General features: G+C 36.3%; 1 protein-coding gene across 6 annotated transcripts; it reads left to right on the forward strand.

Annotated features, from left to right (window-relative positions):
* The first annotated feature begins 9 nt into the window (after positions 1-9).
* On the forward strand, positions 10-11,501 carry LOC129445095 (obscurin-like). 6 transcript variants are annotated; one of them, XM_073866265.1, is made up of 8 exons: positions 29-301; positions 1,044-1,350; positions 3,042-3,344; positions 6,274-6,579; positions 7,685-7,990; positions 10,117-10,419; positions 11,003-11,059; positions 11,209-11,501. In XM_073866265.1, exons 1-7 carry the CDS (start codon positions 245-247, stop codon positions 11,023-11,025), a joined length of 1,605 nt encoding a protein of 534 aa, XP_073722366.1. In that variant the 5' UTR covers positions 29-244; the 3' UTR covers positions 11,026-11,059; positions 11,209-11,501. The 6 variants fall into 6 exon arrangements, with proteins under 6 accessions (XP_073722369.1, XP_073722370.1, XP_073722366.1 ...); XM_073866264.1 differs by having other exon boundaries at positions 38-299; positions 1,036-1,350; XM_073866266.1 differs by having other exon boundaries at positions 38-299; positions 1,036-1,350; positions 3,042-3,105; positions 6,335-6,579.
* The last annotated feature ends 4,897 nt before the right edge of the window (positions 11,502-16,398 follow it).

The following is a 16,398-nucleotide window of genomic DNA, read 5'->3' on the forward strand; positions in this document are numbered from 1 at the left end:
ATCTTCATAATTATATAATGCAAACATGTTATCGTATATTAAGGTGATGGACAGGTAAATAACTGGACTGATTCAGACAGAACCAGCTGAAGTCTGACAATTCACTGCTCGTGCACACGATGTCGAACTTCTACATGAACGCGCCTGATAAGTTTCGTTTTCTTCGTAGTTTCAGTTGATTTGGGTTTAAAACAGAGTTGTGTTATAATCAAAAGTGAATAACAGTGATTTAGTCAGTGTAAAGATGTCGCGTGGATGTTGCTGCGTACTTCTGCTCGCGCTCGTCGCCGCGGTTTCAGGTTCGCGTGCATGTTTAATTTTTAAGTAAACATATTTAAGGGCGCGGCCCGTTTATCACCCAAACTCTTCTTTAATTCACAAAATACCAGAGTTTAGTTTGCAGATTGTACTACTATTGGTGTGGATTTGTATTATTTATTTCTTAATTGCTTACTGCAGTCGAGGTTTATTTTTATTATTTTTATCATTTACTTGAATAACGGTAACTTACCATGGTACAGATACTGTATCAGAGTAATCAGTCCATTAACAGTTACTTGTTTATTTTTATATTCATTTAGTCGACACTGAGCATGAGCACATCCGTCTAAAAAATTATGAGATTTAAATGCGTTTTATAACATCTTTATTTCGTTTTTTTCCCGCATTATTTCTTTAGGCCTACAGTTTTTTTCTTTTTGTTGTGAAATATATATTTCTTACGTTTGCTTTATTTAACCTGTTCTGATTAATTTTGAACTTGAAGAATTTCAGGTCCCACATAAAGGATAATTTCAATGTACTTATTTCAGTTTGTTTCAACAATGTTTCTGTGACTGAGTTGTCACAAAAAAACTGAACTCTGCCATTTGTCCATGACGTAATTTAAATTTGTCCACATCTGGAAACAATCAACAACTATAACAGGCTATAAATGCAGTGAATGTAAAGTTAAGGATTGTTAAGGATGTCTTATTACTAGGCTTAGATTATGTTAGTGAGGTGTTAATCAATAACTGTATATGAACATCACAGGTGTGGTGGTGGATGTGAAGAAGAAAGTGGGAGATGAAGTTCGTTTTAAACCTGACATTCCTGCAGGATCATCTTTTAAAGACAGAAGCATCATATGGAAATATACGGCTGGTGGTGATGTGATAAAGGTGATTGAATGGGACAATGACTTTAAGACTTTAGAAAGTCTGAATCCTAAATTCAGTACTCGTGTAGCTCTCGATAAGACCACTGGAGAACTCACTATAAGACATTTAAAGCTGGAGGATACTGGACTTTATACCATTGAGATCTACAACAAAGAGCAAGAGAAAAAATTCACATTGACTGTTATGGGTAAATATAAATATGATATTATTATTATTAATAAATGTTTTATGAAATCTGATGGCATTAAACACATAAGGGAGCCAGTCCACGATTTGGCTTTCGTTATAATACAACATTTTTAGAAACAAACAAACAAAAAAAAAAAACAATACTGGTGTGGACCTTTAGACAAAACACTGGCACTGATATATGTTACAATGTGTCATGGCAATATGTTTTAAATTAAGGCAGCTGAAACATGCATTTTAGTCTAGGACAGGGGTTCCCAAACTTTTTTTCCTGCGCACCCCCTTCTATGTCCCAACCTGGTTGGCGTACCCCCAATCCCCACAACAAAAAAAACCCCGTAAATAAGCTTTGTTTTCTCGCCATAAAGACTCGTGTTTAATCATGCGCAAATAACTAGGGGCCGGTTGCACCAGCGTTAAGAAGTTGGGTGTAAGTCCTACGTCGGGCTTAGCTACGTTCAACATTGTGAAAAATATTTACGCCTGTTGCACCGTCTGAAACTACGACCAGACGCAGCTACGCTCAGCGTAGATGATGCGCGCCCCCGTGTATGCGTTTAACCACTGTGATATTTAGACACCATTCGAGTTTACTGTAAAAAACTTACACTTACTGCCGTCAGCTAATAGATGACATATGAGAGCATTCCTCATGTTTACCGGAGCGCTCTCCCTCAGGATGCCTGCGTCACGTGCAGACCCATCAAACACTTTAACGAAAGCCTTTACTGTTCGCACAAAAGGTGTATAATTGTTTGCAGATTCATTATAACAGCTCAATTTTCAAACAAAATTAAATGAAAGCTTTTAATAAGTTCTCTGCAGTGTCTGTAAGTATTTATGTATTTTATTATTTAATTCATTGGCGGTCTCTCTACCATGCATGAAAACACATTGCTCGCGTATCCTGTGCAGACGTGCCCATGTCTCGTCACATTTCATTATTTCTATTTTTGCCATAAAAAAGTCTCTCTCTTTTGGTCCCTCTTCTCCTTCGTGACTAACAACTTTATCATAAGACATCCCACTTGACAGTTTTCCTGATTTTAGCCAGTTAAGCATATTTATAATATATATGGAATGAATGAAATGAGTTAGCACGCATATAGCGGCTGCAGTGCATAACAGAAGAGCAGTGTGTAGAAAAAGACAGCAGCTGGCTTCTACGTTTCTTTCTAAAACTAATAAAGTTTTTATTTAATATAAAAGCGATTACAAAGGAAATGTTTACTGTTCATTTTTTTATTTATTTATTGTATGGAAAAATCCCACTTAAAGAAATAGACCGCCATTACATTTTTCCTCTCGCGCACCCCCTGGTGGCAGCTTGCGTACCCCTGGGGGTGCGCGTACCACACTTTGGGAATCCCTGGTCTAGGACTAGGATAAACCCTGTCCAGGAAACTGTCCCAAAAAGAATCATGATGACAGATTTTCGTTGGTTAAATTTTAAACATTACAAGATTTGAAAATCATGGTCTATTACAAGAGCGAGCGTCTCACATGATTTAAGAGAAAGTGAATATACATGTAAACAAAATAGGTGATTATGATTATTATTTAATTTGTGTTTAAAGGTTGTGATGGTCTCAGCATTATTTTATCACTAAGGTACCACGTTAAAATACCAATGGGACGTGTTTTCTGTTATTGACCTGTTCTTGATGAACATATTGTCTGTGTTCACAGATGTGGATATTAAGGCAGTAGTGGGCGGTGAAGTTCGTTTTAAACCTGACATCCCTGCAGGATCATCTCTTAATGACATCACATGGAAATATACGGCTGGTGGTGATGTGATAAGGGTGATTGAATGGGACAATGACTTTAAGACTTTAGAAAGTAATAATCCTAAATTCAGTACTCGTGTAACTCTCGATAAGACCACTGGAGAACTCACTATAAGAGATTTAAAGCTGGAGCATACTGGACTTTATACCATTGAGATCTACAACAAAGAGCAAGAGAAAAAATTCACATTGACTGTTGTGGGTGAGTAAATATAAATATCATAGGTTTAACAACAACAACATATGCTATTATTATTATTATTATTAAATGTTTTATGAAATCTGATGGCATTAAAGCTCACGTAACACACGCTGTTTCTGCATTTCTGATATTAATCTGGAGTACCTATAGAGTAGTATGACATCCTTTATATCTCTGAAGAGTCTTTAGTTTAATCAGATTTATAAAAGAAAGATTAGCTTTACCGAATCTTTCCGATAACGTACGAAAAAATGAAGAAGGAGGAGTTATAACACGGGAGGAGCGAGTACGAGTCATACAACACTATACAACACTTTTTTAACTTATGATTCACTACATGTCCGTGTCATTTATATAATATACACGCGCCTATTTCCAACATAAGACAGAAGTCTTACTTACCACGTGTAACTCGTCATGACCCGGTTCTGAAAATCCACCGCATCAAACACACACGCAAACCTCCGCTGCTAATCCGGATAATAAACTATCCATTGTTTCCATGAGGCTGGATGTCTTCTCCTTACATCCAAAAACACACTTCTTGTTGTGCCATTGTTGACTTTTGAAATTAAACAAGGCTGAGTGGCGTGATAAGCTGTTAGCAAGCTCTAGCGTCTCCCGCTGACTGACGGCTGGGCGGGGTTTTCCGGGGGAAGTTTTCCGGCGGAAGCCCATATAAAGAAGTGATACGTATCGAAAACCCCTGAAACGTCAGTTAGAACTGTAATCGAAAAAACTAGCCGAAACTTGTACGAACCCTGGCGAAGTGCATTCGGCACAGAAATACTCTGAAACACGCCCAACTACATTTTTGACACTTTGCCTACGTTTAGCATGAGGAAACAACTCTATAACTGTGTTAATAAGTCAGAATGCTTGAAATACCATTAAAACCCCCCTTTAACAGGGCCGGTTTTTGCTATGGGCAATGTGGGCGAACGCCCAGGGCGCAATCTATGTGAGGGCGCACGAGCGCATTAAAAAAAAAAACCACCAAAGCGTTTTTTTAGACTAACGGTCATTTCCATGTCAAGTTAGTGATGAGAGTCATATACACAGGTTGTGTGCGTGTCAGAAGAGGCACGGGAGAAAGGGGCGGGCCAACTTGCGACTGCAAATCGCTCGCTCGCCTTATGTGGGGCGAGCGAGGGATAGACTGATCCCAGGCCAGAGGCCACACACAACACAAACTGCTGCGTCTGCTTCCAAATAAATTGTATTTTCCTTCCTAAAATTAACATAGACCCATATACCTACGAACATGTTATCAATTGGATTTTGTGAAGAAAAAAAAATCTGTAGAGTCATCTACTACGTGACTCAGGTCACGTGACACCGGTTGATTGACGGGCGAACGGACGTTGCTGTTGGCAAAATAAAATGCAAAGTTAATGATGTCGAGTCTTCATCATCATGGATCAAATTAAAAGACCAAAGAAACCATAAGTTGCCCAGATCAGAAAAAGAAGAAAAGAAGATGAGGAAAAATTATAAAGATAAAGGTATGCCGATTTCTATAAGTGACGACGTAAGTGACAGTAGGAAATAGGCTAACGTTATTTATATTAGCCTCGCCCTCTTGCTAATGTGTTGCTATTAGCCACAGAACACGACTGTTTTTTTTGGTTTTAGTTTTGCTGAACTACCAACTATTAGAATTGAGGCACCATGTCATGCAACTAAATTCACCCATAGGCAACACACAGTCTAGTTTGTTTTTGCAACACAACAAGTGCAAACTCACACAGAGCTCCTGACTGTGTCCTTTTTTATTGCTATATACGCTATATGTGAACTTAAATAACTTTTAATATAAATTGACATGCCATTTTGTAAGCTACACAGTGATAGCTTTTTAAATAATTTGTAGTGTATGCTTAGCATTTGTTAACATCCTATAAACTAATAAAATATATGTTATGGTCATTTTAATTGGGTAACTGATGCATGTGTGATGTAAGTGTATCTAACTTACATATTGGATCTTAATTGTAAATTCAGGGCCACTTCTGAAATATTTTGGAGTTAGAGCACCCACTGGCAAAAATGAGGAGTCAGATACTTCCACAGCAGCCATGGCCAACAGACATGGTTGTGTAGTCTGATGAGGAGTGTGTGTGTGTGTTTATATACTGTATTACATTTATTTATCTTGTTTTTCTCTGTTCTTGTTACCTTTTTGTATTTAAGATTATATATAATAAAATAATACATGTTGGTGGCGGGATTTGGGGGTAATTTTTTTTTCTGGGGGCGGCCAAGGGATGGTTCGCCCAGGGCGTAAATCTAGCCAGGACCGCCACTGCCCTTTAAACACATAAGGGAGCAGTTTCCCAGTCCATGATTTGGCTTTGGTTTTAATACAACATTTTTACAAACAAACCTTACAAAAAAAAAAAGACTGGTGTGCACCTTTAGACAAAACACTGGCACTGATATAAGATGTGTCATGGCAAGATGCTAGCTTAATCCAGGACTAGGCCTTAGTTTAATTAGGAAATATAACTAGTTTTAACAAACATGCCTTACTAAAAAAATTACCTGTGTGCATTTTGAGGTAAAACAAAGAGCACTGATGTATTTTAAGATATGTGAGTGCAAGTTGTTTTCAGTTTGGACAGCTCTTAAAAGTGTTGAAGTCTAGGACTAGTCTAATCCCTGTCTGGGAAACCACCCCATATGTTCATGAACATATTGGGGCGATTTCCAGGAACAGCCTTTATCCTAGTCCCAGACTAAAATGCATGTCTGCCTAACACATTTTAACATGTATCAGCGCCAGTGTTTTGTTTAAAGATGCAAACCAGTATTGTTTTTTGTAAGTTTTGTTTGTAATACCGACTTAAATGTCCAAATATAACTAAAGCTTAGTCCTGGATTAATCTAAACTCTGTCCGGAAAAATGACCCATTGTTTGTGTTCACAGATGTGGATGTTAAGACAGTAGTGGGTGGTGTAGCTCATTTTAAACCTGACATTCCTGAAGGATCTCTTAAAGACAGCAGCATCACATGGAAATATACGGGAGGTGGTGAGGTGATAAAGGTGATTGAATGGGACAATGACTTTAAGACTTTAGAAAGTCTGGATCCTAAATTCAAGACTCGTGTAGCTCTCGATAAGACCACTGGAGAACTCACTATAAGAGATTTACAGCTGGAGCATACTGGACTTTATACCATTGAGATCAACAACAAAGAGCAAGAGAAAAAATTCACATTGACTGTTATGGGTGAGTGAATATAAATATATTATTATTATTATTAAATTTTACTTTAAAATGTTCAAAAATGCTCACATACTTCTTCCAGTGAACACTTGCTTTCTGTGAAATGTGTTTTAAGCTGCAATCCATGATGTTTTTGGTAAAAATGAACACAAATCCATTACTAAGTACATAAATTATTTGTGTTAAAATTTGTCTCCTAAATCCTTATTATGAACTGATGACATTAAACACATAACTGTCAGGGTGTGGTGTTGGAGGAAGGCAAGATAAAGATGATGAAGGAATTAACTGTAATTATACTTTTAATGATAACACAAAGAACTGGTACATACACTACAACTGCAAAACATAAACAATGACCAACAATGTAAGGATGAACAAACAGAAGCCGTTTCTCAATACCAAGTACGCCAAACTCGGACTTGTGTCCTTCGTAGTTCGAACTTGCAAGTTCAGACTCGGAAGAACGAACTCCTGACGCGAAATGCATTCTGGGAAACTTCGCTGTCGTAAGTCCACACAAGTCTCCTCTGATGCATCCTCGATAAAATGGGAGGATCAAGAACACATCTGGGGATTTTATGTGAACTTGAGCTTGATGCGAACTTTGAATTGGAACAGTTGGGCCGCGACTGATGACGTTTCACAAGTATGCAAGTACAGACAAGAACGCATATTGAGAAACGGCTAGAGTATATGAGTGATGAGGATTGGTGGCAGGTGTGATGATTACAAATGAAGATCAGGTGAGGAAGAGTGAGGGATCATGGGAAATGCAGTCCAGATTGTGAATACAGAGGAAAACATGAGGGTACAGAGGACAGATTTTCTTTGATCAAATTTTAAACATGCTCACACTAAAAGATTCGAAAATCATGGTCTACAAGAGCGAGAGTCTCACATGATCTAACGGGAACGCGAATAAACACGTAAACAAAATGATTGATTATGATTATTATTTAATATATTTGTTTTTTAAGGTTGTGATGGTCTCAGCACAATTTTATCACTAAGGTACCCTGTTGAGATATCATGATAGATGATGTTTTCTGTTAGTGAGCTGTTCTTGATCATTGACTTTATATAAACATATTGTCTGTGTTCACAGGTGTGGATATTAAGGCAGTAGTGGGCGGTGAGGTTCGTTTTAAACCTGACATCCCTGAAGGATCTCTTAAAGACAGCAGCGTCACATGGATATATAAGACTGCTACTGACATGATAAAGGTGATTGAATGGGACAATGACTTTCAGACTTTAGAATGTATGAATCCTAAATTCAAGACTCGTGTAGATCTCGATAAGATCACTGGAGAACTCACTATAAGAGATTTAAAGCTGGAGGATACTGGACTTTATACCATTAAGATCAACAACAAAGAGCAAGAGAAAAAATTCACATTGACTGTTATGGGTGAGTAAATATAAATATCATAGGTTTAACAACAACAACATATGGTATTATTATTATTAAATATTATTTTAAAATGTTCACATGATTCTCACAGCTCACTTGTTTTCTAATTAGTAATGAAATGTATTTTAAGCTGCAATCCATAATGTTTTTGGTAAAAATGAACACAAATCCATTATTAAGCACATAAATTATGTGAGTGTTGAAAGTTGTCTCCTTGATCCTTTGCTTTGAAATCCTGATTATGAAATCTGATGGCATTAAACACATAAGGGGGTAGTTTCCCAGTCCATGATTAGGCCTTAGTTATTACAACATTTAAGTCTTTTTTACATACAAGCTGTAAGGCCTCATCCATTGGCCCAACGACGGAATCCAATGGCATGGGTGAAGGGATCTTGTGTTCTTTAGTGTCTTTCCGCTTCTAAAGGAATATAAATCATTTCAGGATTAAATTAATTTCTTTGACCTCTGTGTTTAAATTATAATCTGACTCCAATTTAATGTAGTAAGAATTTAGTACATTATTCCAATTATCTGTTGAACATTATTTAGATATGTGATTATTTATAAATTCCCATAGTCTTAGTTATTCGTTCATTAGGGACCCGATATCGCACAGGATATACGTCGGTCGTTGCGTATATCTCACAGACACAAAATTGTCAGTTCTGATCTTAGTCAGAGGTTGCCGGGTAAACTAATGCTTTTACGTCTGGCCGCTCTATGCTTGCTCCGATCATAAAAGTAGGTACTCTAGTCACGGTGATAGACACAAATCTGAGAGTCTTGATGAATGTGCCCCATGCTCCATTCAACATCAAAACTCTAGTGTGACAGAATAATCTTGCGGTAATACCAGACTCCTTCGAATCTACTGGAAATAATAATTTCTGAAAGAATTCAAATAAATCAATACAAATTCTGAAGAATTTAGATGAATCAAATGTAACAATTTATTATGCCAGGCAGGTTCCAGCTTCAAACATCAATTAAAGAATATCATACAGAATATGATTCAATTCCAATTCAATAAAATGATCAACAGTTGCAAAAGTTACAAAGTCATACCTGGCAATAGACACTCTGGCTACAGAGTACTTCCATCGTGGATATAATACACCCAAAATGGTATAGGAAGATTCTTGTTAAAGGTTTCTTCCATGATGTTTTAATACACACATAGTGTGGGAGCTTCTGAACAGAAAGCCTCCCAGAAAATTTTGCCAGGCCACCTTTTATACACAGTTTGAAACAAAGACATCGTAAAACTACAAAAATCCAGTTTGACCTGTACCAAGTGATACTAAAGAATACCTGGTCAAACTAGCCAGAAGTATTTTGGCAAAACCCCACCTCTACAAGAAATGCATCTCTATCCTAAGTTCTCATAGTATCTTAGACTTATAGAAATGAGACCTTTTTACTCATCGCACCATGACCTTTAAAATGAAACCAAACATGAATGTAAAATTGCAATCTCAGAACAACATATACATAATATCATATATATTCAGCAGATACCCAATTATGTGAGCCTGAAGGCTAACAATGCCAAAGCCTTTGTGATGAAGAGATTAGGAGCACCAAGAGTTTCATGTCTGTCACCAGTTCAACCTGAGGGTCAAATTTGGATTAGCAAGTCCACCTGAGGTTTAATTGTTTTACAGTGTCTCTTCATAAATAAACTTAAAGTTGATTATTTAACATCGTACAAACCATACAAAAACAATACTGGTGTGCACCTTTAGACAAAACAATGACACTGATATGTTTTACGACATGTCAGGGCAAGATGTTTTTAAATTAAGGCAGCTCAAACATACATTTTAATCTGGGACTAGGATAAATCCTGACAGATTTTTGTTAAATATATTTTAAACATTACAAGATTTAAAAATTGTGGTCTATTACAAGAGCGAGCGTCTTACATGATCTAAGGGGAAGCGAATATACATGAAAACAAAATGATTGATTATGATTATTATTATTTACTTTATTTGTTTTTGGAGGTTGTGATCTCTGCATTATTTTATCACTAAAGTACCACGTTAAAATACCGTGGTTAGTGTTTTATGTTAGTGAGCTGTTCTTGATCATTGACTGTATATAAACTGTGTTCACAGATGTGGATATTAAGGCAGTAGTGGGCGGTGAAGTTCATTTTAAACCTGACATCCCTGCAGCAACATCTCTTAAAGACACCACCATCACATGGAAATATACGGGAGGTGGTGATGTGATGAATGTGATTGAATGGGACAATGACTTTCAGAGTTTAGACATTCTGAATCCTAAATTCAAGAATCGTGTAGCTCTCGATAGGACCACTGGAGAACTCACTATAAGACATTTAAAGCTGGAGCATACTGGACTTTATACCATTAAGATCAACAACAAAGAGCAAGAGAAAAAATTCACATTGACTGTTATGGGTGAGTAAATATAAATATCATAGAAAGACAACATATTACTATTGTTAGTTTTATTAATATTCTTTAAATATTATTTGAAGTAACAAAAGGGATATGTACAATAAAAAAGGAATTGCAATATGATATTAAATGGTAAACCTTTAATGTATATGATGGTACTAAAGTTAATGTAGCAGGTATATAGGGTCGGCTACTGGAGTTGTTTTTGATTACAGGTGAGGTTTTTTTTAAACAGTTAACATTTTTCATCTCCAAACCAGAATTAAAACAAAGTGATTCTTTCAGTGATAGTGAACTAGTGCAGCAACTAACATTAATTCGGATAATGTTATTATGGTGTATTTTATGCTGTCTTTGTTGTGTAATAACTTAATGATCCTATTGAGCTTACAGTGATTTGTGTTGTTCATACACTCTTTCATTAGTGAGCAATATAAAGACTTTGAAAAATATGCCAATATTTTATATAAACACAGATGTTTACAGTATACTTTACACCATTTTAAATCTTTCCATAGAGGTTTAGTTTTACTGTTAGTTATTAGTACTCATTGTTTGTGTTTGTAATGTTGTGTTTTTATGGAAACAACTTCCACATGAACCAAAGTCCACCAAAGAAGAGTCAAATTGTGAGGTTAGATGATTTTTATTTCTCATATTTATATTTACAGCTGAGCTCATCATCTAGTGAATACTCATGAAATGATTTAATGATTTTTCATTACATTCTTACTGTTTATTGCCGCTCATAATGTCACTTACCTTGTTTATTTTACTTTCTAGAAAATAAGGGCAGAAATGTTTGACCAAAGCAAAAACGATCTTTTATTAGTTTGGATAGCAGAATAAATCCTAATGTAAGTGTGTGGGAGGGTGGAAATGAGTGCTTGAATTAAAAGTAATTATATTGGTGAATTATTAAACATCTGTTAAATGTACTGCTGTTAACTTTAAGCAACACGAAGTGTTATGCATACAAAAGTCTGTATAGTTTTTGTAAACCTTTTGTATGTTTGTAATCTACAGTATATACACATATGCACGTTTAGCAATAAAAAAATGTCATCTGTCACTATCATCTGTCCCTTTGTTTTGGTTCTGTGACTTCTGCACAATAGAGGAAAAATCTTTGTGTTTGTTTAAACTGGGTGTCACAGATCACAAATGTTTCATACTTTTTATCCAATTGAATATTGAAAATATACCAAAGGTAAACCTTTAGTTCAAAACTGTTATTGAATTTTCCACTGTTAGAGCAAGAGAAAAGTTTACACTTAACTTTGTAATGGGGCATGTGGTCACAGTTTGTTGGTCCATTTAGTGATTCGATAAAGAATACAAATCCCATTTTCCTCAACATATCTGTATTTAAAGTTAAGGCTATTTAATGGACTGTGAGCTGAAACAAAAGAATTCACATGCAATGGAATGGTAACCAATCAAACCATTGTTTTGGCCATCATCAAATAACATTTTTTAAAGGGTGGGAAATGGGCTAAGTCATAATTCAGTAAAAGAGACTTATGTCAACTTAAAGTTAGTGAAAACTATTAAATGAATATCATGATGAAAGACTAGTATTACAAAAGTGGTAATCATTAGTCAGGCGTCCACATGACATTGTTGACCATTTTAAACCCTTATGAAAACTTGTTTATGTTTGACACAACATTCACATTTTAAAAATAAACAATAGAAATAATAACGATTTTCATTAGAAATATCATTATGAATCAACTTTCTAACTAACAATTAACAAATTATCAATACATCAAAAAAAAAAGGTTACACACTTTTAGACTACCACAAAAAAACATGGGTAATTTACGTAAGGGCTGAATGGCCGGGCTGAGAGACAGAGATGGTCACAGAAGCAAGAGTCAAAACACGCGTGACGATAGCGTGTCACTAGTGTATATAAAGAGGAATACAAGAGGTTTATAAAGGGGTAAAAAGACAAGTGAGATCAAACTTAACACATTAACAAACACCTGGGAAAATATTTAAAAATAAATAAATAAATAATGCATAAATATATTCTTGTAAACCAATAAATCGAATTAATCAATGAAACTACAAAAAACACACTTCATGTTCTTTATAAAATAAAACATTTATTTTTATAGTTTACATTTTAATATTTGTATTATTATTTAAATAAAAACGAATCCGATTTCGTAGAACTCAAAAGGAAACTCTGATGCTTTTCTGTAAACAGTCACTAGGTGGCGCTTTGGTAGCGCGGCCGCCATGTTGGGGTGAAAATGCCAACCGGACAACAGCACAGACACAAATTTCAACGAATAAGAAGTCAAAGTGGAATAAAAACCGGAATGTTTGGCAATGCAATGACCAAGTCAAGACCAAAACCAGTACAAGTCTACGCATTAAATAATTTATGACAAAATGTGGAATATATAATTAGGCACTTCTCTTGTGTGTGTGTGTGTGTGTGTGTGTGTGTGTGTGTGTGTGTGTGTGTGTGTGTGTGTGTGTGTGTGTGTGTGTGTGTGCGCGTGTGTGCGTATGCCATGGGAGAAATTGATAAAATAATAATAATAAATTGCCACCGTGAAAATCAGTAAATTATAATAATTATTTAATAATTAATGATAAAAAATAGTTGTGGTCTTGATCGGTCTTAAAATAAAATTCAGAGTCCTCTTCATCTGAAACCGAGACGAGACAGAGTAAAAATGCGGTTGATTCCGAGACGAGACCAAGACCTTTAAAAAGTTGAAAGTTGTCTCAAGACCGGTCTCTAGACCAAGACCGATCTCGAGATCTAATAGTAACTGGAAAACCCACGGGTTCAAATTTGGCCAATGTTAAGGGTTAATTCCAGGGTTAATTCCTTTCAAGTCCTAGCCATAGAAACCATAACAATGATTAATATATGACAACTATAGTTTCATTTGCTGAATTAATTTATTTAATTGATAACTAAGTTTTTATGTAAAGTTATACCTCCTGGGAAACTATTACAATGTTAAATGAAACCATATCACTTCATTCTTGCCTGTCATACTTAGTTGAGAGAGAAATCTAACATGAATCTCACAGCCAAATCAGAATAGAAAATAGAAACTTTTTCCAATTAAATCATCAGTCAATTTTATGACACCTAGAGTAAATGTTTTGTCTGATAGATGTTTTATGCTGTCAGTGGAGGAATCCAAAGTATACACATCTTAGCTTTACTTTATGAGTATTTCCTTTTTATGTGACTATAGATATTTACTATTCGGCTACTATAGCTACTATTTATTACTCCACTTAGTCTGAAATAACACACTGCAAACATGATGATCTTATAGAACATAATGCAGATTCCTGTGTATGTCATAATTGGATAATTAAATAATTTTGGAGACAGTGGCTGTTTTTGTTACAAAGTTTTTTTTGTTTACAGTCTTGCTGGACATCAATATAAGTAAGACAACACTGCAAAAACAGTTTACTATCAAGCAGTTATATCCGGTTTACAAACACAGGGTGCGCGCGCATCCAGGAGGCAGAAAGCCCGACTGGTGAGCGTGTCCGCTACTACAACAACCTTAATTATTGAAGCGTTCTTTATTGTTTGTATAGAAATAAAACTTGATTTTAGTTGGATCTGTTTTTCTGTCTTTATTTGTAGTATAGTGATATCGCGAGAGCGAGAGGAGAACGAGAGAACGGAACGAGAACAGAAAGCATGAGTGTGTATGTAGTTGAGAGTGCTGAATAAAAACTTAAAAAGAACAACTAAAAGTCTGATTATTGGATTGACAACACAACATAAATGGCGACGAGGATGATCTTTTAAAGAACGAGTTGGATTAATGTTCAACCGTTGAAGGAAACGACTTTTCTATCGGAGAAAAACACAGACGCGTGTGACATGAATGGGCATGCTGAACCGCACACACCGCCGAAGCATGTTGCACAGGCACAGCTATCGCCACCTATTCCATTGAATCTTGGAGTTTCGGATTTGTGTGCTGAATACAAAACATGGAAAGACTCTTACAGTTTCTTCGAGTTGGCCAGCGGAACTACGCTGCAGACGCGGTAAGACGCGCTACTTACATTGCATTGGTGCTCCGGTGCAGAGAATTTTCGCGAACCTCCCAGATCCTAAAGAGTCATACACAGAAACTGTAGCCGCATTGGATGCTTACTTTACTCCAAGAAAAAATGTTGTGCTGGAGAGACACAAATTCAGATTAAACTCATTCACACAGACCTCTGGTCCCAGAAAAAACCCGTAAAATTGCCAGACAAGCGTCTGTGTGAACACAAACTCGTTCCGTTAATCTTCTGGGATCGTTGCCGGTGTTGTGTCGAAGTCTGTTCCCCCTATGTTCCCCCTATTTTTCCCTTCAGTGTAGTGTTTTTATGGCGTTTTTATCACGTTATAGGTTTTATTATTTATATATTTAAAGTTTTAATGGCTACTGAGATGTATATGTGTGCATTTCTGTAATGTATCTGTATTGTTCTTAATGATAAGTCAATTATTTTTACAGTATGAATCATATGTATAATATTTATTTAATTATGTATGCAAACATTACATTTTTAAAACAACCACTAAAGGAAAAAAAAAGAAAAAGACAGGCTATATTTTAAAAGAAATACCCTAATAGAAAACTGGCAAATGTATGAAATGTTTAATAAATTGTATTATAAAATACATGATATTATGCCTTTTTAGTATAACCAATTCAAATCTTTAATCTTTCTAGATGTAACGTGATGAAAACGCTATAAAAGCACTACACTAAAGGGAAACATAGGGGGAACTGAGTTCGACACAACACCGGAAAGAGGACCTAGTAAGATACGCGGGTAACCCTCTGTGTGAACAAGAAGCCGCAAGAATGCCGTAATGGGCGTGTCGAAGTGAGGACGCGCGCGTCATCATCACAACATGGTTCAGCTCCTTACAACGAGATAACATGCATATAAACATTCATCACGAGAAATGTTGCAAACTAGATTGACGCAGTTATCAGGAAATGATAAATGAGACGCATAAACAATGACGCACGTGCCGTTGTTAGGACGCGCGTGTCATGGCAACATGAAGTTGGTTCAACTCTTTAAAATGAGGGATTTACAACATTCACGACGAGAAATGTCAGCAAACTGGACTAACGCAGATATCAGGTAAGTTAGCTCGTTACTTACTGCGTTGAAACGGAGATCATTCAGCAGCATAAAAGAATATCGCGTCACGTGCTCATTTGAGCTATAATAAACGAAAATATCCGCGCGTCATCCCAACAAGTCGTTCAGCTCCTCAAAATGCGGGTTTTAAATGCATATAAACAATCACGATGAGAAATGTCTGAAAACTGTATTAAAGCAGAGATCAGGGAGCTCGTCAAATATCCACTCAGAAGCTGAAATCATTCACCAGCATTAGAACGGCGCGTCACGCGTTCCTTCATAATCTTATCATAAACAAAAATGCACGCGAGTGGTTCTTGGAGGGAGAAATAATATATAATATGCAAACTTCAGACGCTGCGTAGAAGAGAGGGCACGTGCACGTGTCTTTCCGGGACCGTCACATGCCGGATAAACTTGGCAGTGTGAATGAAAAAAAATCTAACTATTCCGGAAAAATCCAGGATGCGTATCCCGTGTATTTTATGGAATTTGTGTGTGAAAAGGGCTATTGAGATCTCAACTACAAGAGGAAACGATTGACGCATTTGTCAATACGTTAAGGGAACTGGCTAAATCCTGCGAGTTCGGCGCTTTAGAATGTGATATGATACGAGACCAACTTGTAGAAAAATGTGCACACAGACGATTGAGAGACAAACTGCGACAAGAAGAAGTGCTTACATTGGACAGAGCATTAACTGTTGCTAGAATCTTTGAATCGGCCCAAGCAGAGTCTAAAGTGCTTTCAGAAAATAATGTCAAAGAGAAAGACAGTAATGTTTATTACACAAAAGGTACAAAAGCGGCCAACAC

This window comes from Misgurnus anguillicaudatus, chromosome 3 (genome assembly GCF_027580225.2).
Source record: "Misgurnus anguillicaudatus chromosome 3, ASM2758022v2, whole genome shotgun sequence".
NCBI lineage: Eukaryota > Metazoa > Chordata > Actinopteri > Cypriniformes > Cobitidae > Misgurnus > Misgurnus anguillicaudatus.

What these genes read in the sequence shown, in the direction of transcription:
- LOC129445095 (XM_073866264.1), top strand. Translation starts at nt 245, where the DNA reads ATGTCGCGTGGATGTTGCTGCGTACTTCTGCTCGCGCTCGTCGCCGCG. An exon ending in ATTCACATTGACTGTTATGG is followed by an intron (nt 6,580 to 7,684) that starts GTGAGTGAATAT and finishes CTGTGTTCACAG; the next exon opens with GTGTGGATATTAAGGCAGTA. An exon ending in GAAAAAATTCACATTGACTG is followed by an intron (nt 10,420 to 11,002) that starts TTATGGGTGAGT and finishes AATGTTGTGTTT; the next exon opens with TTATGGAAACAACTTCCACA.